The following is a 24,906-nucleotide window of genomic DNA, read 5'->3' on the forward strand; positions in this document are numbered from 1 at the left end:
CGACAGAAGCACAACAGAAGCGAGAGCTCCTCGCCGCCTGTCCGACAACAGCTCCTGGAGACTAACATACGGGTGGATAAATGTGACTGTCCTCTGTTGAGTGTTTCCCCCGTAGTAAAGACACATTTACGCTCGTCTCTCAGATGATGAGTGAGCTCACTGAAGTGCTGATCTGAAGACAAAAAAAATGAAGTCAGACTTTGTTGTGTGTGCACCTGTTTTTGCCTCCAGGCACAAGCAGCTTCCACCGCTTGCAGTGTTTGATGCATGTGGTGACAGCTGCAGTCCGCGGGGATGGAAGTTGGAACATTTGCAAAACATGTCATGAACAAAGGAAGAAAAGAGCAAGGAGAGACCAATACAGATCTTTAATAACCAACTATAAAAGAGGCACTTAGTGAACCACTTTACAACTTGCAAGAGGCACTGCATTTCCCTTTCTTCTCACTCTTTTGCACATTATTAAAATAAAACTTTGACATGAAGCATTACACCAAAACAACAATCTACCTACAATATTATACAATATAAGATACATACAGTATAAACAAGATAAAGCACCTTTGTTGTAGTAGTAAATACTATTCATAATTAAACAGTTGGAGTTACAGACACAGATGATTGAGTTTGTGATTTGTGTGTGGTATTATCAGTGCATGGGAAGAACTCCGAATACAGGTCTTGGGACTGTGATGTCCTTGTATGCACCTGAGTTTATACAATGGAAGCTTTCCTAATTTTGTGTTCTACATATGAAGTACTTGGATGGTTTACACAGTATCCTTAATAAACTACAGAGAACCAGTAAAAACAGTCGGATGAATGTACTGTTAACTGCTACAGATCTCATGTTCCCTTCCGAGGACATTGGCATTCACATTACAATAAAAACACAATGTAGCACCAGGTAATGTTTATACAAAAGGCTAATATGATGAATGTCAATGCAGTACAGTAAAGTTAAAAAATAATACAAAATGAATATGTTGGAAGCATGTACGAAAAGGTGCACAGACAACAGTCCAGGTCAGTTATGATGTCATTTGGTCCTTTTGCAGGAAGACTTAAAACTGATAAGATCAAATGCAATATGAACGTGCATTTCTTAGACGAAAATATTTTACTGTATTTTCAAGTATTCTTTTTTTCTTTCCTTTAAGGTAAATGAAATATAATCTCTGAAACAGATAATATCCAACAAAGGAAAAAGAGCAGAAAAAAAGTTCAATGAATTTCCCCAACTAGCATATTCATTTTTGACCCAAAATTCATATCTGCCATTCGTCCTCACATTTGTGTAATAAAAACACATGTACAAAGAAGACATAAAGTGACTACGTAAGTATTTAAAGATAGCATTTCACAGAAAAGAGCTGTGCAATCTCATTCACCATAATGAATTGTCTTAAACATTTTTTATAACTGTGAAATTTACAGTCTCTTATTCACAGATCCCTCACGCCCCACTCAGTTAATAGATTCTGATGTGTCCTTCCTTAAAGGAATCTTAAAGCTAGTGAGTTTTTGGCCAAACAGCTGGCTTAGGAGGTGGTTCTGGGACTCTGCTGTCCTGTAGGAATGACTCTCCATCGACCTAACCCCCATCTTTGGCCTAGATTTATTCAAAGAATTGTTCATGGGAACTGAGGACACTTTAGAGATCGGGGGATGCAAAGGCCGCCCCAGAGGTCCCTTTTTGGCTTTGTAATCCCCGTTAAGAGGAGTCACAATCTCAGCTTTCTTTTGTGTACAGTTATCCAGCAAGTTTCTCTTTGACTGCAAACCCAAGTTTGAAGTCTTGCACTTGGAAACGATTTTGTTGCTAACGACGTCGTCCCGCACCGAGGACAGCACGGGGTAGTCATTGGGTCCGTCTGACTTTCTTTGCAGAGAGGGGTTTGCACACTTGCTGGGGCGGAATTTCTTTTTGGCTCGAGAGTCGACACCAAAGTTCTCTTGTGTGGCCGGAGAGGAAACCCTTTGCAGGCTGTGGGGGGATTTCATGTCTTTCCTCTTCTTCTGTGGTCTCATGGATTCTTTGTCCTCATTCGAGGCTGAAGCGTTGAGGGAAACCTTGGAGTGGAGGACCGGTGTGGACTCTGTTGCCTTTGTGCTGCCAGCTGTAGTGCCGTTTTTAGTGTTCTCAGTTGTTTTGGCCGGGGAAACTTTGTCTTTCATCTGACTGCTACCTTCCTGCTCAGCACCTTGAGATAAAGTCAGCCGTTTGCTGTCGTTATTGGAAGCTTTGGACGTGTGATGCCACTGCTCATCATCTCTCTGCTGGTCTGTCACATCAGCAGCTAATTCTTGCTTTGACTCAGGAGTCTTTGAGATTATTTGATTTTCTCCTAAGCTGATAAAAGCGTCTTCTTTAGGTGGAAGTGAATCGGTTTCTTTTTCAGTCTCAGCTGTGCCACCTTCAGCAGAGCCTTCCTCGGCCTTAACAGTCTCATCCCCCGCATTACTACTCTCTTTAGTCGCTGACCATGAGGTCGTCTCTGCTCTAATGCAGACTGACTCATTCTCCTCTTTCACGTCATGCGGTTCAGTAATTGATTTTCCATTACCCTCTTTATCAAGAAGAAGTGAGGTGGTTGGGTCAATTTCCTCTTTCTTGGGTGAAGCAGACTCTGAAGAGTCCATATGAATACATTTCTCCAGCTCTACAAGTAGTTCAGAGTAGTCCTCAGCGATGTCCTCAGTCTTCACATTTGTATCGTTTGTGTCACTGTGATATTCATTCGCGATGGTCTGTGTGGAGTCGTCCGCTGTGGACACAGAGGGTTTTGAAGAGTCAGAGTTTTGATTTAAGTGCAGCGAGCTCACACTGGCAATGCCGCTGTCTGAGCTATTTTCTTGCAGACTGTCAGAGAGAATTCTTCTCTTCTTACTGGCAGGCGAGTCACATTCATCTTCTTTGGACGCAGATGCTTTGACAGGTCTGAGAACACCTCGGAATTTGAAAATTTTGTTCCCCCCTGACAGGTGCTTTTCCATGTGACGATCAAACTGCTCCTTCTTGGAGAAGGTGTAGTTGCAGGTGCTGCAGATGAAGGATTTTTTAATCACATGCATGACATCAGCACAGAGCTCGCAGGTGTAGAGTGTGGTGTGTTTGGAATCCAGCTCATCCACCTCCTCGTGCGCTCTCTTCAGATGACCTTTAAGCTCCTGGGCCTCCTGATAAGAGACGGGGCATTTGTGACACAGGAAAATCTTTTCCAGATTGTGAACCACTAAGTGTCTCTGCAGTTTGAACGGTTTGGGGAATTGTTTCCCACAGTGGTGGCAGTCTCTTGAGGGGTCTTTGCAGTTGGGATGCATCTCCACACTCTTAGGTGTCTCTGTTTTGTGGAGGACCTCGAGTGGCGTTAATGTGCTCTGCTTCCCACCTGCTCCGCTGCTGCTTTTAGTTTTGTGAACTTTTGGCTCTGCCCCCTCTGAGGTTTTCCCCTCTCCCACAGTGCTTTCTGTGGCAGCAGCTTTTTCTTGCTCTTTAGTGGCTTTGCTGGATTCTCTGTTGGCTTTGCTGGGGCGGTGCTGCATGATTGAGGTGATAAAGTTCTTAACGGCTGTCTCCTGCATGAAGCAGCCTGGAATGCCTAACATGGAGCCTTGAGTCTGACCCCTCCGGGCAAACTGGGTGGCATGCTCTCGTAAATGTTCATTGTACATCCACACATCTGATATCTCTTTCAAGCACATTCCACAGGTCCAGATACCTGTCTTGTTCTTTGCATGTTTCTCCCTCAGATGGTCTCTCAGTTGCTCCCTGGAGCTGAACTTACGCTGGACACACATGTAGCAGGTTGGCGGTGGAGAGGGGTTGTGGGAGAGTTTGTGAAAGTTCAGCTCACCCAGGGTGAGGAACCAAGTGAAGCACACTTTGCACTTGTACTGCTTATCTTTGACCTTTATTCCGCCAACTTGCCGTTTTCTGCCTCGTCGCTCCGTCACTTTCTTGGACTTTTCATCGTCTTTGTTCTCCACGTCAACAGCTGCGATGGGAGGAGCCACTGAGATATCTTTTTTAGGGTCAAAGAACTGAATCTCAGGAAGTTGAAATGTGGTGTTGATGTTCTGGATGTCGATGCTGTGGAAGGTTTGGGCACTCTTTGGGGCGTTTGGCTCCATGGTGAAGGAGGCAGAAGGTGGGGGAACAGGGCAGGGAGTGGTTGGCTCTGCTGTTTTACATGTGCTGGGGTCAGAGGTCACCGCTGAGCCTGCATCGAAGCTGCTGAAGTCACTGGAGCCACTCCATTCAATTGAAGATTTATCAACAGTGCTCTCGAGTGGATTCGAGGGGCTGTTGCCAGTCTCTTTAATACTCTCATGAACATCCTGCTGATCGCTTTGTTTAACATCTGTCAGCTCCTTGACATCACTCTTTAATGTGCTGTTGTGGCACATATTCAACATGATGGCATCATCGATAGATATGGTCTCGTATTCACAGCGGTTAGTTTGACTGTCAGTGAACGTCTGCTCTGCTTGGTTTTTCATGTACACATCTTTACTTTGCATGAAGGTCTCTGAAGGAGGGCAGTCCTGAGTCACATTTGAATCGGGCGATAGTTTCTGTCTTTTGTTTCTTTTGCTGTACACCCTCGGGCACTTTTTCCTTTTTGCGTCCTCGTCCCTGGGGAACAGCTGCGAGAATGTGGTGTCGTCGTCAAGTAAGGCCTTTAGATCGGGGCTTATGCTGGGAGGACTGATGGGGGAACAATTCAAACAGGAGAGAGGATGTGCCGTGTCTGAGGGGCCACCGTTTTTCTCACATTTTATCTCGACGGCTGCCACTTTTCTGAGAATCTCTTGGGCAAGGCTCTGTTCTGATCCTGTCTGTTCACACATCTCTTCCACAGCGCACAGACTCTTTCTGGGCTCATCATATTCTCTGATTATATCCTTGTCTACAGATAGAGCACTTTCCACATTATTATCTGTATATACCTCCCCATTTGCCATCTCCGTCATGCTTGTACATTTAATTTCTTCCATGTCAGTGATTTGATTTAGCTCCACAGTTTCATTAAGTACATTTATGTCTTTTGTTGGAGACTGTGGTGCATTGTCAGAACCAGAGTTTGAAGTAATAGGGTGAGGGAATGTCTCTGCTCGTGTAACAGTTCTCTCAGAGGTTTTCACCTGGTCTGCTGGAGATTTGCAGAGCTCTTGTGGTCCACTGCTTTTGAAATCAGGAGTTATAGCTTGGAGTATGTCAGTTTTTAATATACTCAGAAGCTCATCAGAGAAAGGGTCGGGTTTCGTGTTTGCCTCGCTGTTTTTGTTCTTTCTGGCTTTGCTGTTCTTCTTTGCTTTTGTTGGCAGCAGAGGATTGTGATGGCCTATTTCACCCACTGCCACTACATTTGTCTCAGTTGGCATTTCCTCCAGGACTGACTCAGTCTCTGCTGCTTTAGATATGAGAGCGCTACTTGTCTCAGGCAGCCTGTCTATTTTTGTTGGGTAACAGGTCTGTGAATCATTTTTATGTTCCTTCTCTGTAGTTTGTGATGCTTCATAAATGAGCACAGTCCCCTGATGGCTTGACGTTGTGCTCTGCAGGCCAATTTGTTTCTCACTTCTGACCAAATGTTTCATGGCCTTATGTCTCTTTAGCCCAGGCACGGTCCTGAAACACATGAGGCAGATCTCACAGAGCTCTTTCCCCTGTTGTGCGTTGTTCTGTGTCTTTTTTTGTGTTGTTTCTTTCTGTACTTGGTGCGTTGTTGAACACTGGCCAGTCGCTATTGTTGGTTGCTTCTCTGACAGGTCTGGTGGAAGAGGCATTTGTTCATTTTCACAGATGACGAGAGGCTTAGGAGTGGGCGGACCATCTGAAATGTCTTTTCTGATAAGTGTACTGTCCTCGGCAGAAGCCTCGTGAGAATCTAGATTCTCTGATTCATCCTTTCTCAGCAGGTCAGCGTGAATATGCAAATTCTCAACAGGTCCAGCTGGGTCATGGCAAACCTCCAAATCTGCCTTTGCATTACAAGTTGAGGAATCTTTGCTTTTGATTTCAGGTGGGAGACCCAATGAAAAACATGAGAATTTCAAACCCTGCTGGAGGACCAGTGATTCATCTGATAAATTCAGTCTAGCTGAAGGGTCTGAGCTCAGTGATACCGCTGTGTCTGTTTCAGTTTGGTTAAAAATCAGTGCAGGGTTAACGCTCAGGTCACATGGTCCACAGTCATTTCGGGGACTCTGCTTGATGTCTGGATTCTCCTCAGGTTTACTGGCAGGTGAAATTGGTATGTAGTCGTATTGATTCAGCTGTGGAGGTTCGTCTGGGATGCTGTTATAGTTGAGAGGGCTGAGCTTGAAATCATACACTGGATCTCTCTTTTCAAGACCATCGGATGCTTGTGGTGGTTCTGCTGTGCTGGTCACTGGAAGTGGGGAGGGAATGGTGGTTTCAGAACTGGGGATTTTACACTCTATGATCCCTAAGTCCAGTGGAGGTGGACTTATCAAAGAGTACTCTATCTCTGCTGCTGTGCTCAGTTGTTCCTCAGTGTTTACAGCCTCTTTGACATTGCTGTTTTCCTCTTTGTTTATTGGGGATAGTGTATTTGGAACTGAGCCTTGCTTAACAGACATATCACCACATTTGCTCTGTGAATCCTCTTCTATGTTCCATTTCTGCATGGCTGTTTGATGAGAGGCTGACAAAAGAGGACTGGTTGGTGGGGCAGTGTGGAGAAAAAGACAGTGACTTTCTTCCCCCTCCTCTCTGCATGGGGAGTTTTGGTGGCTCGCCATGAAATCAATAGGGAGGTGTTCTTTGATGTCCTGAACATTTAAAATCTCTTCTTGTTTCTGAAATGCGAGACTTGCTTCAGGTTTTAGTGAGTCATTAAATGGAGCAACTTTGCAGGAATCGCTGTCAATGATGCCATCAGACTGTGAAAGAATCAACAGATTACTTTGTCCCTCTGTGGAATGGGTGTCTCGGAAAGGTGAGCAATGATTTTCTGTATTGGTTTCCACCAGTATTGGACTGCAGGGCTTGTCTGTGGTGACTATCTCTACTGACAGATCAGTTGTTGAACTGTAAGTCTTAACAGGGCTGCAGTTTTTAGATGGAGACAGTCCAATCAAATCATCCCGTTCTGCTGTTTCAACAGTTATTTCCTTGTTTACAATGTCTGAGCACTCCACTTTTAATTCATCAGCACCTGATGAACTAATGTCTCCAGCATTATCAAGGTTATCAGTGGACTGTTCTTCATCTGTTGTTTTAATCGCGCCCTGAATTTTCTCGCCCATGTCTAGACTGGCGGCAGGCAGAGCTGGTGATAAAGGATGGCTGACAGATTGACCAGTGATTCCCTTCACTGCCTCCGCTTCCTCGTAGCCGTCTGTGGTCGACTGCTCTGGACCGTCGCTGCAGTTTTTAAATAACTGATTCACATCGTCTATTGCATTACTGTTCCCACAGGACTCCTCAACTACATGCAGGTCATGTGTCGCCACACTTGAGCAGCGAGTGGACTGGATCAAATTACTATTCTCGGTGATATCCTCCTCTGATGTGACTTTAGTCTCAGCTTTACTATCATTGTTTTCTGTGGGCTCACTTGGCTGTGATGAAATTGGCTGGTTTCCATCGACTGTGGGGTCAGTGCTGTTAGAGAGAGATGACTGTGACTCATTCAGAATGAATTCAATATCGTCCTTCCGCTCATTGATATTTGGAGGTGATAATATATTCTCCTTCCCAGTAATTGCTTCCTTTTCGCTGTGATCTTCTCTCTCAACTGCATCAGTTGTCTGACATTCAATTTCTTGATGTTGTTGACTCGTGAGAGAGGTGACATTCGGCTCCTTGTGTTCTGATATAATGGGTTCTTTTTTGAATATAGAGTCTGAAATCACCTCCAGGCTTTTCATGAGATTTTCTGTATATCTCTTCTGTTCTAAAATCTCCTCCTTTGTTTCTGCAGCAGTCTCTTTTTTAGCATTTCTCTCCACTGATTTCTGGTCACCATGGAGCTGTGCGTGCTCAATATGTGGGGCTGTGGTGATCAAATTTGGTGCTTCATGCTCTTTTTCAGTGAAATGTTCAAGTGCCCCTGACTCACTGTGAATCGGAGTGTGTGGACTGTGGTGTCCACTTATTAACTCAAACTGGAACGGACTGGACCATGGTTCGGTGAAAGGCTCTGAGGGCAAACTGGTCACTGGTACATCTATGGTTTGCACAGGGCACCTTATATCCAGACCAGTGCTTTCACTCTCGGACTCATCACCCAGACGTAAAGGTGAAAATTTGCTCATTTTCAGCTGCTTGGGGTCATCCTGAGCTAGCAAGGGTGGGCTCTCCAACTTAGTTGTCTGCAGCTGGTTCTCAAGCTCATTCACTATTCTTTTTATCTCCAGCTCATCCTCTGACACGCAGCTGTTGAGATTGCCACTGTAGTCGATTATTTTTTCTGGCAGAGACAAAGGGACGTGATTGTAATCTGGTTTCTTTTCATTTGATTTTTCAGAGTTGCCTTTGTACTGAGAGATCTCATCTGGTAGTACAGGGCTAACTACAAGGTTCCAGTCTCTTTGTTCCAGAAAGGGAGAGAAGGACGACACAAACTCCTCCTTTTTATCGGCCGTGCTCTCTATTGAATGGAACCCGTCTTTCTGAATCGGCATATCCGAGTAGAGGCCACTGTCGAACCCTGCGAGATCCCCGAACATTGATGAGGTGTCGAATGAAAGTGGGGATTTCAAGAGCCCCTGTTCCTGATCAAGGGGGTAGGGCATGAGGTGGAGCGTATCTTTTTGTATCAACGGGCCTTGGCTTTCAGTTGGAGATAGGCACACCTCATCCATCAAAGAGGTGCAAAGAGATGCAGGCTTGTGTGCATCTAGGTCATTGACTAAAGTAATAGCCTCTTTCACCACGCAGACACCGTCACTCTGTTTTTCAAATGTGGTACTGTCTGATAGCTCCGGCTGTGTGGCTTGGGGCCCCTCGCTTCTTTTGCCCTTTGTGTTGTCAATATTGAAATCAGTTTCTTTGTTGATGGTGGGAGAGTGTGAATCAATCTGTAGTGGCTTGCTTTCTGTGCTGCTACACTGCGATGGTTCTTCTTTGGGGCATAGTTTGTCTGTTCTCTGTAGGGTGTTTCTGTCTGAACTCACTGCTTCTTTTCTGGGAGACACCAGCTTCTCTCTTGATTTTGTGTGAGAGCCTCTGCCTTTTTCAGAGTTTCTGACTGTGTCTTTTGCTTTTTGCGAGGATGACACTGGATCAGCAACTTCTGGATTTACATGATTCTTCTTTGGGTCCTCTGGGCTGTCTTTGTTATCAGACAGAATAGCTTTGTCAGTATTGTACTTCTTGACAGATTTAGTGAATGTCAGTGCTAGTGTGCTGGACTCTTTACATAACTTCTGCGGGGAGGACCTTTCATAGGTTTTCTGCTCTGGAGACTCTTTCTTTTTGATGTCTGTCTTCTTCTCACAGTCGGAGTCAGTGCGGTCAATGCTTTTGGGGCTGTTGATACTATCGCTTGAAACACTCACAGATGTGCTGAGTTCACTGCTTGTAGATGACCTGCTACCCCTCCTCCTGAGTCTCTGGTGAGAACCATGTTTCTCAGGCGAGAGAGAAACCTCCTCGCTTTTTTTCACCTCAAAACACTCCTTGGACTCGTGTCGCCACGCCGCCTGGTCCCTCTCACTCCTAGCTCGCCATTTGCACTCTTTGGTGTATGTGTACTTACAGCGACTGCTCTGATTCAGCCGGCCTTGGCTCGCTATCTTAACGGGCTCACACTCATCATCTGAGTCCGAGACATAGTCGTATTCTCCAAACGCAGGATTCTGTACAGTGGGAGTCAGCCTCTCCATCACTAAGGAGAACTGGAGGTTTTTAGTACCTTTAACATGGAGTTTATGGAGCTTATTTTTCTGTTGAACTATTTTGTGAATAAGTTCTTTGCTCCAGGTGCCCCCTCCAGTGCTTTTCCTCTTGCTCTCTTTCACTGCAGTTCTCGAGGTTGGAGAGGTGGAGGCCTGTGAGGGCGTTGACCCTCGAAGTGCAGAGCTGTCCTGAAAGCTTTTAACACCACAACGCTCAGAAAACTTGCTGGATAAGAGAAACCTCTGCGTACTCGTGTTTTCATCCTCACTCTTGCACAGTTTTCTCGTCTCTTTCACTTTGTTGTCTTGTTCCCTCGTCTTCTCCCTCGAGGCAATTCTTGAATTTTTATGAGAGACTTCTTTTTTTATGTTAATTTTCTCATCTTGTTCCAAATTCGGAGATATTTTCTCAAGTTTGCTTTCCGTGTACTGTTTATCTGTCTCAGGGTTCTCCACATCAGAGTCATAAAAATACTTTCCCTGTGTGAAAGACCTGTCATCCTCTGCTGCTTGTTTATTTTTGCTCTCAAAGACCAGGGATTCTTTAGCTTTTAGGCATTGTTTGTTTGATGTTGCTTTGACAGTGGTGAGGTCATCATCAGCGAACGCATCAATAAAGCTACTGTCTATCTCTGCATTGTCTGATTGATAGCCCAGCCCATTCAAGGCTTCTGTGATAAGGCTGTCTAATTTGGCATCCTCCATTTCCAGCTCTGGGAGGGGGACGGGAAGGTTACCAGTACCAGAGAACAAGCTGAGTTTCATTGGATCGTCTTTGTTATCTCCTTTAGTTTCACTGTCAGATATGAGCTCTCCATTTTTATTGAGGCCCAACAGAGAGAGGTGAAGGTCAGACGGGCACCTTGACATTGAAACATTTGACCCAGATGACACTGCTTTTGCTGGTTCTGCGTGAAACTTTCTGCCATCCTCCATCTTTGATATGTCTTTGAGGTCGTTTTGTGCAAACGTATGCTGAGCACAGTATTGCTTATGGCCTAGAAAGGAAGCCAGGTTGTTGAAATTCTGATCGCACTGCTTGCATGTCAGAAGCACATCTAACTGGTCGAGATTTGCTGCAGCTAATGAGGAGGCTAACAGCTGGTGTGCAGAGTACGGTGGTGGTGGCTGGTGATGCTCCACCCCAAAACTGTCCATGTAACCTTTGTTTGCATCCATAGTAGGCTTTGGATGTGTGCTGTTTTGCAGGTAGCTCATCATGTCATCTTTGGCTCTGTCTGGCGCGTAAGGAAGGTTTCGTGGAGCGTCAGAATGAAACTGGTGAGGGTGAGAGCTCAGGTGATCTGACGGTAACTGTGCTTTGGCTTGGGGCTGGTGATAAAACGGGTGAGAGGGTGCTGACTTTGACATTTGCCCGTCCTCTGAACTGATGTTAACAGGACTGGTGGATGCTGGGGAGAGCGAAGAGCAGGTACTACTGGATGCAGGGTTGTGAACTGGTGAGGGCAAAGGAGATTCATAAGGTGACACCATCATAAGTCCCATGGGTGGGACCTGTAATGGAGGATAGCTGTAGTTTCTTGATGGCGCTGCTGCTGGGAGAGACTGGTTGAGTCCAAAATATACTGCCTTATTTTTGGATTCACATACTTGCTGTGTGTGGCTCATCTCTACTTTAAAAGTTGAGACTGTGTTACTGCTATGTTTTACAGTCTCCTGTCTTTGGTTTGAAAACCCATCACTGGTTCTGCTGTTCTGAAATGAGCTGGGGTTTTTCAGGGAGCCGTGTTTATGTGATTTACTATCATCCTGCCAGTCAGTGGGGGAAACCATGTAAGCCAATTTCTGACTGCTTATTTGCCTAGATAACTCAATTCTGTTTTGGTTCGGCATTGCAGGGGTTGGCCGTATCTGCTGCCAGGGCATTCTGCTATTTTTAGAAGAATTTGGCCTTTGGTCAAGTGCTGGCTGGTTCTGAAACTGAAACTTGTCATTCATATCAGAGTACTGAACTGTGTTTTGATCAGCCGGTGAATATGTCTTATTAGGCCCCTCCCATGAGTGCGGTAACCTATTCAGAACCTTATTATTGATGTTTTTATCAAAAGGCATTGAGCCTGTGTGAATGTTACTGACTGGAGGGTTGTTAAATGTTTTGCTGGGAAAGTGCATTTGGGAGCCTGGACCTGAAATATTTCTTGTATGGTGCACACTTCCTTGAATAAGTGTTCTTTGGTTGGCAGCTGTGTCTTTGGGGTGACAGTTTCTCTTACTCCCCGAGGTGATGGCTGCATCCCTACTGTCTGCCTGTGCAATAGTGTCTGTGCTCTCAGGTAGGGCAGCCTTCCCCTGCTCTGACTGCTGTGAGCTGGAGCCAGAGCTGTCACTACTGGCTGAGTCCTCACTCAGATTCCTAGGACACTGTATGGAAGATGTTACCCCTTGAATAAACTGTGGGGGCTGAGAATAAGAGCTCCTCTCATCTGACTGCTGTTCATTACTGAACTGAGTGCTGTTCTGAGCAATGTTTTGCCCTTCTCCAGACGGGAAGGAAAAAGAGTTGTGGGTCACATGAACAGAACCTAGCGAGGAGTCTGTAAAGTCTTGGGATTGGGGGTTCTGTTCACAGGGAAAAGAGTCAGAGGTTGATTCTTCCAGAAAGTGATATCCATATTGAAATGGACCAGGCACAAAGGAGTTTGCCTTATTAGCTTCTGTAAGGGCAGTGGATTTTTGCGATGACACCCCATAGTTAGCACCATTAAAAGTCCTTTCAGGAGACTGCCATACATTAGAGCCACTCAGCTGAAAGTCAGCCAGGATCAGCTGGCTGCCGGGCTGTGTGCTGTTGTTCTCCATGGAGGCAGGCTGCTGCTGCTGTGACAGGGGTGGATGTGGGTGGGATGACGTTCCACTTGAGGAGCCCAGTGCCTGTGAGGTATAGCTTGGGGAGGTAAGGTTAGAGGAGGCCTCCTGGAAGCAGCGGCTGTAGTTGAGCTCTTCTTGTTGTAGTTCGGCCTCTCTCTCTGGTATACTGGGAACGTGGAATCTGTAGCTGCCCGAGACCGGGCCACGACTGGTCTCCAACTTCTTGGGTGGTGCAACCTTCTGCTGTGGGTAGGCAATACCAATGGTGGGGTTGGAGCGTGGATTAGTAATGCTAAGTCTGTACAGCTGCTGTGGGTTGCCACGCTCCGTCTTTCCTGACCGCTTCCCCTTCTCTCGGCTGCGGCCCTTTCCGCTCGGGGACTGGGGGCTGCCTTTGCCACTCGACCAAGTTCTGTCAGTGGCAAATTTTGATCGGTTCTGCAGTGACCTGAAGTCAATCTTCCCTGTCTGCTGTGGCCGTATGACAGCCTCACGCTGCTGAGGACAGTCCCTTCTCTTCTCTAGTTTTTCAACTTTGGCCTCTCTGCCGCTGGCTCTGGCCTCAGTGCCTGTGCTTGAAAAGTGCTCTGAAGACTCCTTTGTGGTTTTGTCACTCTGCTGTTCCAGCGCTGTCCCTTCATCCTGCAGTTTGGACTCAGCGGCCAGCTCTTTGACAGCATGCAATCGCTGAGTCTCTCCTGCCATGGTGCACAATGCGTGCTGTGAAGGCCTGGTCCTCAGAAGTGCTATCTGGGAGACAGGGGCATCGTCTTCTGGGTGGTATGAATTAGTAAATGTCCAGTGGCAGGGACTGCAGGGACAGGGCCGCTCGCTGCAGGCTCATCTCTTCACTCTCATTGTGAACCGCTGATCTGGCACCAGAGCAAAGCAGGCCTGGAAGGAAAAGAGAACAGAGAGGATCAGATGTCAAGCTTTTATTGCTTAATTAAGTAATTACATCATGTGCTTTCCTAAATCAAATTTGACAATACTGTTCAAACATGCAAGCACAGTTTGATATAATCATTCATAAAAGATTTATGTATCTTTAAAATAAGCATAGGAAAGCATTCATTCTTCAACCTGTGTATGAGATTAAGTGCAATTGTAATATTCCTAGTTTCTACCAGCAGAGGGCACTATTGCAGCATTTCACCATGGTGCTGTCATTGCACAAAGAGCCAGTGTAATCAATGGGGAATTTCAATATACTGCCAAACTCGTACTCCAACTCTTGGAGATACTACTAACACTTAAATTCTTTATTCCTGACAACAAATGAGATGTTTCAAACAAGTAAACACAGTTTCATCTGAGTGCTGATTTCTGCTTTTCAACAGTGAACTGATGGCTGCACAAGTATCACAGTCCGAATCCTCTACATAAACAATCATACAAAGAAACCAGTTTGGTCTTGAGAGGATGAAGCTCTGTACAGTACTGAGGATGAGAAAAATACAGTACACGGATCCAAAAAAGCACTGCCAGTAAATGAATCACAGACTCCTTAAGAGCAGGGACACAATGCCACAGTGTTCTATTGCTACAGAGGGCTGCAGGTTTAGATCATGGAGGAATATCAGGGATTAGTCAGTCAGCCATTAGACAGTGAGAACTGCGGGCACACTGACGTTTGTTGCCTTTCCTCAGGCATCCCAGACACGGCTTCTCAGGTCCCAGTTTACTTTGGCCCTCCACTGCTCCTGCTTCGTTTGAGGTCAGACCAGATGAAACTTGGAGGTAGCACCAAAATGTAATTTCTAGGCCTGGTTACCAAACTTCCATCCCACCTTCTTGTCTGTTTCCCCAAGCTGTTACCTAAGCCAATGTCGGCTGTGGCCTAAAGGTTGGAGAGGCAACTATTTAGGCAGAGGATTTGGGTTTAAGCAAAGTGTCCCTGAGCAAGACACATTCCTGACAGTTTAAGGGGTGCTTTTACTTCTTAGGAGGAGTGAGTAAAAACTGCACAGCTGCATTCCACTGCTGCTGCATGTGAGCTTTGTACTGGGCCTCTGCATCAAGTGGTGACCGACTACCCAGCTGACTGTCAAACACACCCACAGCAGGATGCATTGCTTCCTCCATACATTTTACATTGGAAGCCACATGTATGCTCATTATGCAAGCACCGATGATTCTGACCTCCCCATCTTAAAGTAGTATCCAAAATAAATGATGCATCATTTCGATGTCCTGATATCAAGCTGGGGAAGCAAATATGTTTCAGAATATATTCCCTCTGCAAAGATGCATTACATAAATCCACCAAAAACCAATCCTCATCGATCTCTGTGGAGAGGTTGTTGGGTCAGCTCGAGGTCTTTCAAAGATCAGCAACAGATGTTTCCATTCTGAATGCCTGAGTGCCTCTCTACCAGTCAGGGGGCTTACTCCTTTTTCAGCTAGCTCACGGTATTAGATTGACTGTATTCTACAACCGAATATTTCCTTTTTTTCTGTTGTTGAATAACATTGACTTGGGAGCAAAGTAGCTGCAGAAAATATTCTCTTTGTTTGCAAGAAGACTGTCGGATTATCACCACACCTAGAGTGTGAGGCCCCAAAGCCAAACAATGTGTGCACTGTGTTAACAAAACATCCACTTTTAAGTAGTGAATATGAACTATGGCACCTGTGCTAACTGACAACGTTCTCTTTAAAACATGCAGTGATAATTCTCAACTCTATAGTGAAAGCTCCGCGGGGAAAAAAAAGCCCCAGTTTCTATTTTCTCTGCAACACTCCTAGATTCCTTTCGTGGAGATCTTATCTGATCATCTCAGCATTGAGGTCATGATAAGATTGCTTGATTGCTTGACATAACATAAGCGCTGATTATCAGGACGATTATGACAGACAGCATACAAATTAATTCTTTGTGAGTCTGGGTAAAATGGCCAAAGCTCCTACAATCATGATGAAACACAGTCCTGTTCAAAATTAAAAGGCACATAATTCCTTAAGGGCATGTCCTTTTGTCTTAATAATGGTATAAGTCTAATAACTGCATAGTGTGTGGGCTGCTTTACAGTGTAAATGAGAGCTCACAGCTCCAGTGAAGTGGACTACAGAGGCTTTAGGGGCCAAAGGGTAGATTTATTCATTGTCAAAGTGGAGGACAAGACCTGGGGATGCAGAAATCAGATAAGATGGCCTATAGCGTTGCTTCCTGGGGGCTTTGTTTACATTCACAGACTAGAAGCCAGTGTGTCCAGATAACCACCTGATAAATGGAAGAGTGAGATATGACCCCCACTATTACCCAGAGGGATCACTCTCAGCCATGTGTTTCCTTGTCCCATCCTCTGGTAAACCTCCCAGAGGTATTTAGCAGGTTGGGACGGAGGCTTGAGGCTGAGACCTGGCTGAGTTTAGGCCTGGTTGTGAAAAATCACATCCCCTTTACAGCTCCACAGAATCTGAAAGCCGGAGTGTCTGCAGCTAGAAACTGGTGTGAAAGCCACTGCCAGCATCTCCACCAGCAGCTCTGCAGAGTCAACAGTCACGATCATACATCATAGCCTCAATTGTATTTGCCCAGACCGACCGTTGGGGTTTGGGGCTGAAGATGAATGCCTCCAGCAACAAAAAGAGCAGTATGAGGATCACAGGGGTCTTACAGAAGTAGCACCAAAGCCTGAGCTGTCAATTTACAAAGAGTAAGGGTTTATTTATATCCTAACAAATGCCTTGTCCGCTTCCCCTGCAGCCCTGAGCAGCTCAATAACTCTCTCCCTGCACCAGTGTCCTCCACACAAGCCAGAATTACTTCACACGCAGACTTAACGCATATCAATCCACCAATTTAGTGGCGTCTTTGGTACAGCTCATACAGTTTTATCTTGAGAAGTATAAATTGCTCTTGGACTGGGTACAGAGACAGTGTGGTGGTGACAGAATTGCAAGCTGGGCACAAGTTGATATCAAATCCTGTGTGACTGGTCTAAAATTTGTTCCATAAAAGTGTGTTTTAGTGGAGTTTTACAAGTCAATTAAGGCTGTGTGAGTATATGTGTGAGAGTGTGCATATGTGTGTGTGTTTTTTAGGTCTCCTGTCAAAATCACCAAGTTTCTCAAGCAGTGGCGCCCCATATGGCTTTACCACAACACCACCCTGATGCTTGAGACTGCTGAGTGTTGAAGAACTGGTGCGTTTGTGGTGTAGGTGCACGTGTGTTTTCATGCATACGCAAATGCAAAACTAGAACAATTTTTTTTCATTACTTCCACAAGACTATGTCTTGGTTTCTCCCAGAGATGAGGGAGAGGGTAAAAGGTGCCTGAATGAAAACTCAATTTCCTGAAAGTCTTTTTCCTGTAATTTTGGTGCAGGATGTATGTAGTGTTGGCTTGAGTGAAAATATGCTGGTAACACGGTGAAAATCTCTGTCGACTCATCACATAGATGCCTTGAGCTCGTAATTGCTTTTGCGATTTCTATTTTCCAAGAGACCAAAGCTCTGTATCTCCCAAGTTAACATAAGAGACTACAGGCTCAGCGTCTCTTTCTTCTGAGCTATTCAACATTTCTGATGATGTGTGTTCTGTAATAGGAGAGCACCCAAAGGTGGCTAGGAGAAATGGTTAAAGCAGACCATAGCAACCAAGATAGGCGATCTTAACAGCGCAGCAATGTAACATTTGCGCAAGATACCACACAAAGCAGTGAGATCCTGAAGACCATGATTCTCCAGAGACACAAGGCATTATTAGAGCCAAGAGAAGGGCAGCAGCAGGCCGAGCAATCCACTTCTACAAACAATGGCTCCCTTTATAATAATGTAAATCAATAACTGGCATTAGCAGAAATTTCCCAACTTGTTCAGCTTTTCCAGATGCTTGCTCACTGAAATATCACCACACAGTAGTCCCAAAGACCACTGAGAGAGAGAAGACAGATGATGATGAGGGGTGATGAGATCAGAGGTGGTGGAGAGGAGAGGAGGAAGAATAATCTTGACAAGAGAAGCAGGGAAGGCCATTAAAGAGTGGGAGAATCATACTAAGGGATGAGCGTCAAGAAGTGAAGGGGGGTGGTGTTCAGTATCCTGCGTAACCCAGTAGGCTGTGTAATCAGGGGGATGCAGGGGGGAGGATCAGGTGGCAAAACAAAAGCTGTCTGACTGCTCTCCTCACACCTCTCCCAGCATGACTGGTCCAGCGAAGGGAATGCGCAGCGAGAGCGGCTGGCCCAGGCCCATGCTGGGGCGCGCCGCCAAAACCTCGGTCAGCGTGCCTGCCTACTCTTCTGTATTTTTGGAAACATCCATTATGCAAGCAATTTGCCTTTAAGATCTCTGCGCCTATGTCCATTCAATGGCAGAGTAGGAGGAGAGATATGTCAGCGATGTGAGGGGAGCCCAGCGTGCTTTCACAACTGTACCACCGCACAATTATTTATACACAAGCTCTGGATGTGGACGTGTTAACAGTAGCAGTCTGTCAGTAGTTAACAAACTTAATTAACTTGTGATTTACAGATAATTAATGAGTCATCCGTCTCCTTCCATGCTGGTGACATTTTGTCAGAGGCCTTGGGAATATTTAAAAGACGCCGGAGAAACCAACGTCCGAGCACTTCAAATGAAACAGTGAGCAGAGTACTGAAGGAGGCTTGTTATACTCGTGCCTGCGTACCTCCGCCACCCCTCACCCCACCCTTAACCCAATGCGGTTAGCTGCGCAGTGGGGAGGATGGAAGAAGTGTATGTGTGTGGTGTGAGTGTGAGTCTGAGTGTCTCAGTATGTGTCTGTGTGCATGCATGTATGTGTGTGTGTGTGTGTGTGTGTGTGTGTCTAAGGGGGTTTTGGTGTGTAATTCCAGAGGCTCCCCTTACCCCCTCCCAAGTTTTTCCTCTTTCTCAGATGAGTTTTTTTCTTGTATTTATTTTTTTCTAACCACTGGATTCTGGACTCGGTCTGTTTCCATATTGCTAACCACAGCATTCCACAAACATGATGGAATCTTTGTTTTAGAGCGTTTAAAGGTTATTTTTTCCTCTTTTTGACACAATTTCCCTTATTTCTGCATGTCAATGGAACAGTACGTGTGTGGCTGTGCTGAAAACAGGTCAAGTGTGTGATAGACTTTACAACATGACTGAGTAGAACAGGATATTAGTGAAAAGGTAAGCTAGACAAAATTTCCTGACTCCCACTTGTAACCACGATAACCTTATCCGTAATGGACAAAATCCTTCTTTCGGGTTTTATTCCTCCTGCATTCCTTTTTTCAGCGGATCAATATTTGCTTGTCCCTTCTTCTGCCTGGGCCAAAGTATTTGGTTGCCTCTCAACATCAACAAAGTTTTATTAAATGTAAAAGAAACTGTTGGGTGGAATGGGACATGGAGTCATTAATGACAGCCCTCTGTAACCTCAAACTTAACTACTGTCGTTATGTCTGAGGCTACACTGTTGTATTTTAATATTTTTTTTATTTTAATGTGTGAATATTTAACCCAGACACAGTTTATAAAATCACACGCTCTGAAGATCACCACTAAAACAGCTGACCCATACCAGCTACAAATATTTAAATATTTAGAGGGTAAAGGACACTCAATCAATGTTTTCTTTGCCAAGCCACAACCTTAAGAGACATCCTGAACTCTCAGTGGTTAAACACAGGTTAAAAGATAACCAGCAGAAGTGCCATTTTAAGGTACTCCCTGAGTGCAAAATATTGAATCTGGATGTGGCGGGTGGACCCCCCACACACATAAACAAGAGGTGACGGATGAAATATGGCAGTCTTGACTCCAGTTTCTACCACACACTACAAGGAAATCATAAATCCTCTGTTTTAATTGTGCTTCAAAATAGTAAAGCGAACCAAAGCAGCAAAAAAACAACAATCAAAAAGTGAAACAAATCAGTTTCACATTCTCACCATTCAAACACTGCCATGCAGCTGGGCCAAGAAAACCTCTTTTAATCTTTTATTTACTGTTTTTAAAGGCTGACATGAGTCCAAATCCAAAGCACATCCTCATAAAAACACAGGCGGGACAAAGTTCATTTTTATCTGCATATGTGACAAATGTTATTGGAGCACTTTCTCTCCCTCTCTCATCTTTATCCTCTCGGTTCTATACGGACAGAAACATACAGTACATGTATGCAGACACCCTCACACAGATACATGTGGCTCATGCACATATGGGAGCTCAAACAGCATGTAGCATTATATAAAGTATGAATTTTGTATTTATCTAACACAAAAACATGTGTTGTAGTTCCACAGTTTTCCACTCATTCAGGAAGCTTTACTTCACAGGCTCCCATACATCAAATTAGGAATGTATTACAGAGGAAGCTTTTTATTTACATGGGAACTGCAACTGCATGTTTTCCTCCATTAACATTAACATGTGCTCAACCACAAGGAGGCCAGAGGCAGTGTGTGCAGTTCGGGCCCACTACCACATAGGTGAAAGCCCAGAGAGCAGACTGGGCCTGCAGAGGCAGACTTACAACCTGAGCAGCCTCGGGGGACTTAACCTTTTCTCACTGACCCGTCACCCTCCCTCCCATGAATCAGGGAACAAACGCACCCAAGACAAACATGCACAGGCAGGCCAGGCTGTAGATAACTCCTCGTGTCACTACTGTAACCCCACATGTTTTGACAGACGCATCTTCATCCTCATACATAATGCATAAATGGCAAAACACTTATTCAGCAATAAACATGCCCCTATTTCGACAGCATTACTAAGGATGCATTGTCACAGAAGCTCGATAATGATTTTAAAAGGTGGCTTAAAAAGGCTGGTGCTTCACAGTAATGCTTTGAACAGTTGGGAAATTCTATATTCTCCTGCAAAAGGACAAAATGCAAACCTACCCGCATCTGGAATTTGAAGCATTTGGTGTGTTAATAAATAAGTTACAAGGACACTACAGACCACATAAAGTTGAATCTTGTCATAATAAACATGTCAGCTTGGCGTGATTTGTTTCTCATGTATACAGCTGTGACTCTGAGTGCTTCAGGGCTGATGAGCCTCCACACCACCACCTCGTGCTGGATGTTTTGTTTTTTTTTAACAACAAGTGGACAAGTGTAAGAAAAAGAGTGATAGGCTCTTTGCCTCTGGTGTGACATTTGGGAAGATTTATTTTGAAGTGTGACTCAGGTAGGTTGGGAGTGGCCGAAAATCAGTCAAAGAATATCAGGATAAAATTTGTTTTGTCTAAAACCTGCCTGCAGGCATGACTCATAACCTTTGACCTTCAGGTAAGACCTTCGCTTATAAGACAAAGAGGGTGGTTTCTTTGAGTATATCTCCAGATGAGGTGACAGATAGTCAAGTTTCAACACGTGACAGAGAAAGGGGTTTTCCTTCAAACCTTGGGAAAAGTAGGCTCCATAAAATGCACCACATATCAGTGCCAAATGAAACAAGCTAATTCTCATGAAATACAGTTTCTCTGTGAGACTACAGAGCAGGCGGATATACAAAAGCACTACTTGTGAATGAACCTTTCGTCTAAGTTCATGTTTGCAATTAAGAGAGAAGGAGAGAGTCCCAGGTTTTACATGAATACACTGGAGTGCGTGTGAGTACATTTGCACACTCAATTGGGTATAATTGTATATATGTGCATCTCTGTGAGTGTGGTTGTGCAGTATTTAAGCATGCTTTTGATGTATAATTTCAGCATACATTGTGTGACTGACATGCAGTTTTGCAGTGGGTTTTTATAGAGTGGTAGGTATAATGTTACTTTTCTAAGTCCCAGTAGATAAATCAAAGTGTTTCAGTCAAATTTAACGCTGTCTTGCTGGGCTGGCACACAGACGTTTAAATCAAAGGGAGAGCATTCCCGTGACAGGAAGTGATTAATTTCCTATAAACTTGGCACCAGGTAATACGTGATGTATGCTGACTGAAACAGCTCAAAAATAAAACCAGCAGGGTGGGGCAGAGAACGGAATAGGGCCTGAAAACCATCATCAGTCACACCTTCTTAAGTTCCTCTGCTTCAAACCACAGTGCCAGATGCATCGTCCTGCCTCTTTACTTCTCTCCTTCATTCTTTCGCTCTCGCTGTCTTTCTGTCTTCCTCCAACCCACACGCATGAAAGCAAATCTCTTCAGTTTGGCATTAGGTCACAGGAACTGAAGTGCAGGCGGGGGTTGGTGCTGGGAGGAAATAAAAACATTTGTAGAAGATTTCGGACCAACCTCGGTGGAGCGAGCGCATGATTGACAGTCATGGAGTAATTCTAGAAGCAACACAGCTAACTGAAAGAATAAGAGCACGAGCTGAGGTTATTTGGCGTTAAGTGTTTGTTTGGGGGTGAACCTTTGGTAGTTTCTTTCTCCAGCGCTATTCCAGTATGTATGGTAAGAGAAGGGTGGAAAGGGTAGCAAAGAAAAAAAACACTGAGTAATATTTTTCTCTCCCTGTTTTATTCTTCAGTCCAATTTGCACCAATGCCAAAATCAGTAGTCCCCTGGCCAATGGTAAAGAGGGAATTCCAGGCAGAGCATGCGTGAGTCAGTACCAGCATTTTCCAAATTCACCCTGCCTGCCTGCCTTTAAATAGTCCAAGGAAATGTCCAAATGACCTAATTACGACTCAGGCTTTCCTAAGTAGCTTGTGTCAACGCGTGACACGGAATTCAAAAATATACATAGTGACAAAACAGCAGGACTTTGGTGGTAGTGAAGTATGCTTTTCATCTGTTTGGGTTTTATTAGCGCTATGGTGGGACAGGGAGCTGGATTCTGTCTGTGTCTATGTTCCTCTCTGTTGTGTCTCGGTTCTCAAAGTTTTCCCTGGCCTGGGCAGACCTTCAAAGGCTCACTGGAGCTAAACGATTTGCCAGAGATGTGGATCTGACCAGATCACTTTATCACACTTTAATCTATGTCACAATAACACAAACCACAAACTCTGTTTCTGTAATACATTCAGAGTTACAAAAATACATACTGAACTTGCCACTCTGGGCACTGATGGCCACTTACACACAAAAGCTGCCCTGCCCGAACAAACACCATTAAATAGTTGTTTCTATTTTAGGGGCCTGACACTTCGGTCCACTTTAGCAGCTTAGTTGCACCTGAAGTAGTGCTTGGAAACAATAACAATGGATCCTGTTCAGACAAAAGCCTCATTCATACCAAGTGAAGCTCAGCTGAGCTGTCATTTAGTGACATTTCAGCAGGATTCTAACTTTATCCTTTTACTGTGTTTGTTTATTTAGCACTGCGGGAGACGAGGTGGTATGCACCCTGCTCAAAACCACTTTATGGTAATGGTTTGGAAATAGCCGAGACAATTAAAGCAAAATGAAGGGGAAAGTGATGGACTAGTTGAAGTGCCTCGTATTCCTGCTCAGTGTTTAAACTCAGTGTTTCGCTGATGGGCCACATTTGTGAGTGAGGCCCTCTTTATTTGCAGCTGAGAAAGCTATCTAAATACCGGGGGGGGGGGGGGGGGGGGGGGGGGGGGGGTGACCTTGAGCAGCTATAACTGAAATCAGATATAACAGAGTTCAGCAATTCACCTACAACAATTAGGTCGCCTGGGAAATACAAAAGTCCAAAAGAAGGAGGAAGGGGAGATATAAGGAAGAGGAAAGGAAGTCACGCAGAGAAGGGAGAGATTCCAGCTCCTGGGGCTTTGAGTGCTGACTGCCAATCTACTTCAGATCCAGGATGGGATCATACAGCAGCTTTCCTGCAGGAGACAAGTACAGTTCAACAGGTTCCTCCATAATGTGCCATGAAGAAATGAACCTGCCGTACACCTGTACCTTGATCTTCCATCTTTGATTTCACTATCCACATTATCCTTTTTATCATTCCTTGCTTTGCAGTAATAGAAGATTTCATGGATAAAAATTGTTAAGCCATGTCCAAGTTTGGCAGAGACCTCTGGTAAGCATCTTTTCCTATCTGATCCATGACTACAGTAGCAGAAGCCCTTATTTTCTCTTGCACTCCATCCCCTCTCTGCATTATTCCCAACTTTTGTTCCCCTTCCTTCTGTCCTATCATTTCCTCTCATCTCCCCCGTCTCTGTGCATAGTGGTCCCACGTGGGTGTGGTCTGTGTCTTGCTGTGGCTGCAGCAGGAGGACTACCTGATGTGTCGCTGTGCAGAACGGGACCAAGGGGTCTGCCGTTGAAAAGGGGCTCTGTGCTGCATCTGCAGATCGCCTTACACAACCACTTCCTGCTTCCGACCCACTCCTCACAGGCAGCCCTGTGTGCCAAGGCCGAAAAAAGCGCAAACAGAGGGGTTCAGTCCACCCAGGGGCTGAGCACAGGACGCTATTCATCCTCTCCCCAATGCTCCTCCCTGCTTCTCCCCTACCAGGCTCAGGATGGCTTTATTTAAAAAAATCACAAATATTCCCCTTTTTGAGGCATTGAGATCAATTGGATGCTCATTCCCTCTTTTTAGTGGTGCTTGACAGACGAGCTGTGTGAGTGCTGCCCCCAGACTGGGGAGGTGAAACGTGCTGGTGTTAAGTATTTGTACGATGTCTGACTGTCTGGCACAGCCACACCTCCGGCATCTGTGTTGTTACATAAGAAAAGAAAGAGAGGAGCAAGGGTCATAGATAAAAGGAAAAGTTCAAGCTTAGCAAAAGAGTTATAGAGATGCTTCATGGGTAAAAGAGCCCTGTCGTTTCCTGTGAAAATACTGTTATTGCATGGGATCCCCCCCAATCACAGTTAGAGGTGCAGAAGAGAAAGGGTGCAGGGTGGAAAAAAAACTGTCTGAGGGGGAGGGGAGCAGGTGGGTTTGGGGTTTGGAGTCGTGTTGCTATTCCTGGAATGCTCACTTTGTCCCATCTAGACCTGGCAACAGTGGGGAGGACAGGAGCTCGGGGATAGTGGACTCCCACCGAGTTGGACTATTTAAGCAGGGACCCTATGAGGGCCAAGGGGGCAGGGGTATTTAAGATTCCTGGGGAAATGGCAAAGTGGGCAAATAACTCTTAAGACAAACAAACCCACAGCATTAATGATGAGTCTGTCACTGGACTGGATGTTTTCGCTTTTCCCCCTGTATACTGCAAGGGGAGGGCATACGGCCGGAGCCACAGTCTGTTTTCACTACTGTCCTTGTCGTTTTTACCTTCGGTCATAGGACACTGCCTTGTTTTTCTACTTGAAACGCATTAAAACAGCACCCGATACGTCCATTCCTACCAGGGGGATAGAAAAACATTTA

General features: G+C 45.1%; 1 protein-coding gene across 2 annotated transcripts in view; it reads right to left on the reverse strand.

Moving 5' to 3' along the window:
• Nucleotides 1-349: 349 nt before the first annotated feature.
• znf469 (zinc finger protein 469) overlaps nt 350-24,906 on the reverse strand; it is a 241,555-nt gene continuing 216,998 nt past the window's right edge. For both annotated transcript variants that reach the window (XM_033635176.2, XM_078168009.1), the window contains one exon: nt 350-13,596. In XM_033635176.2, coding sequence (XP_033491067.2) covers nt 1,468-13,407 — 11,940 coding nt within the window. In that variant the 5' untranslated portion in view covers nt 13,408-13,596 and the 3' untranslated portion in view covers nt 350-1,467. The remainder of the gene's footprint in view (nt 13,597-24,906) is intronic.

This window comes from Epinephelus lanceolatus, chromosome 5 (genome assembly GCF_041903045.1).
Source record: "Epinephelus lanceolatus isolate andai-2023 chromosome 5, ASM4190304v1, whole genome shotgun sequence".
Lineage (NCBI taxonomy): Eukaryota > Metazoa > Chordata > Actinopteri > Perciformes > Serranidae > Epinephelus > Epinephelus lanceolatus.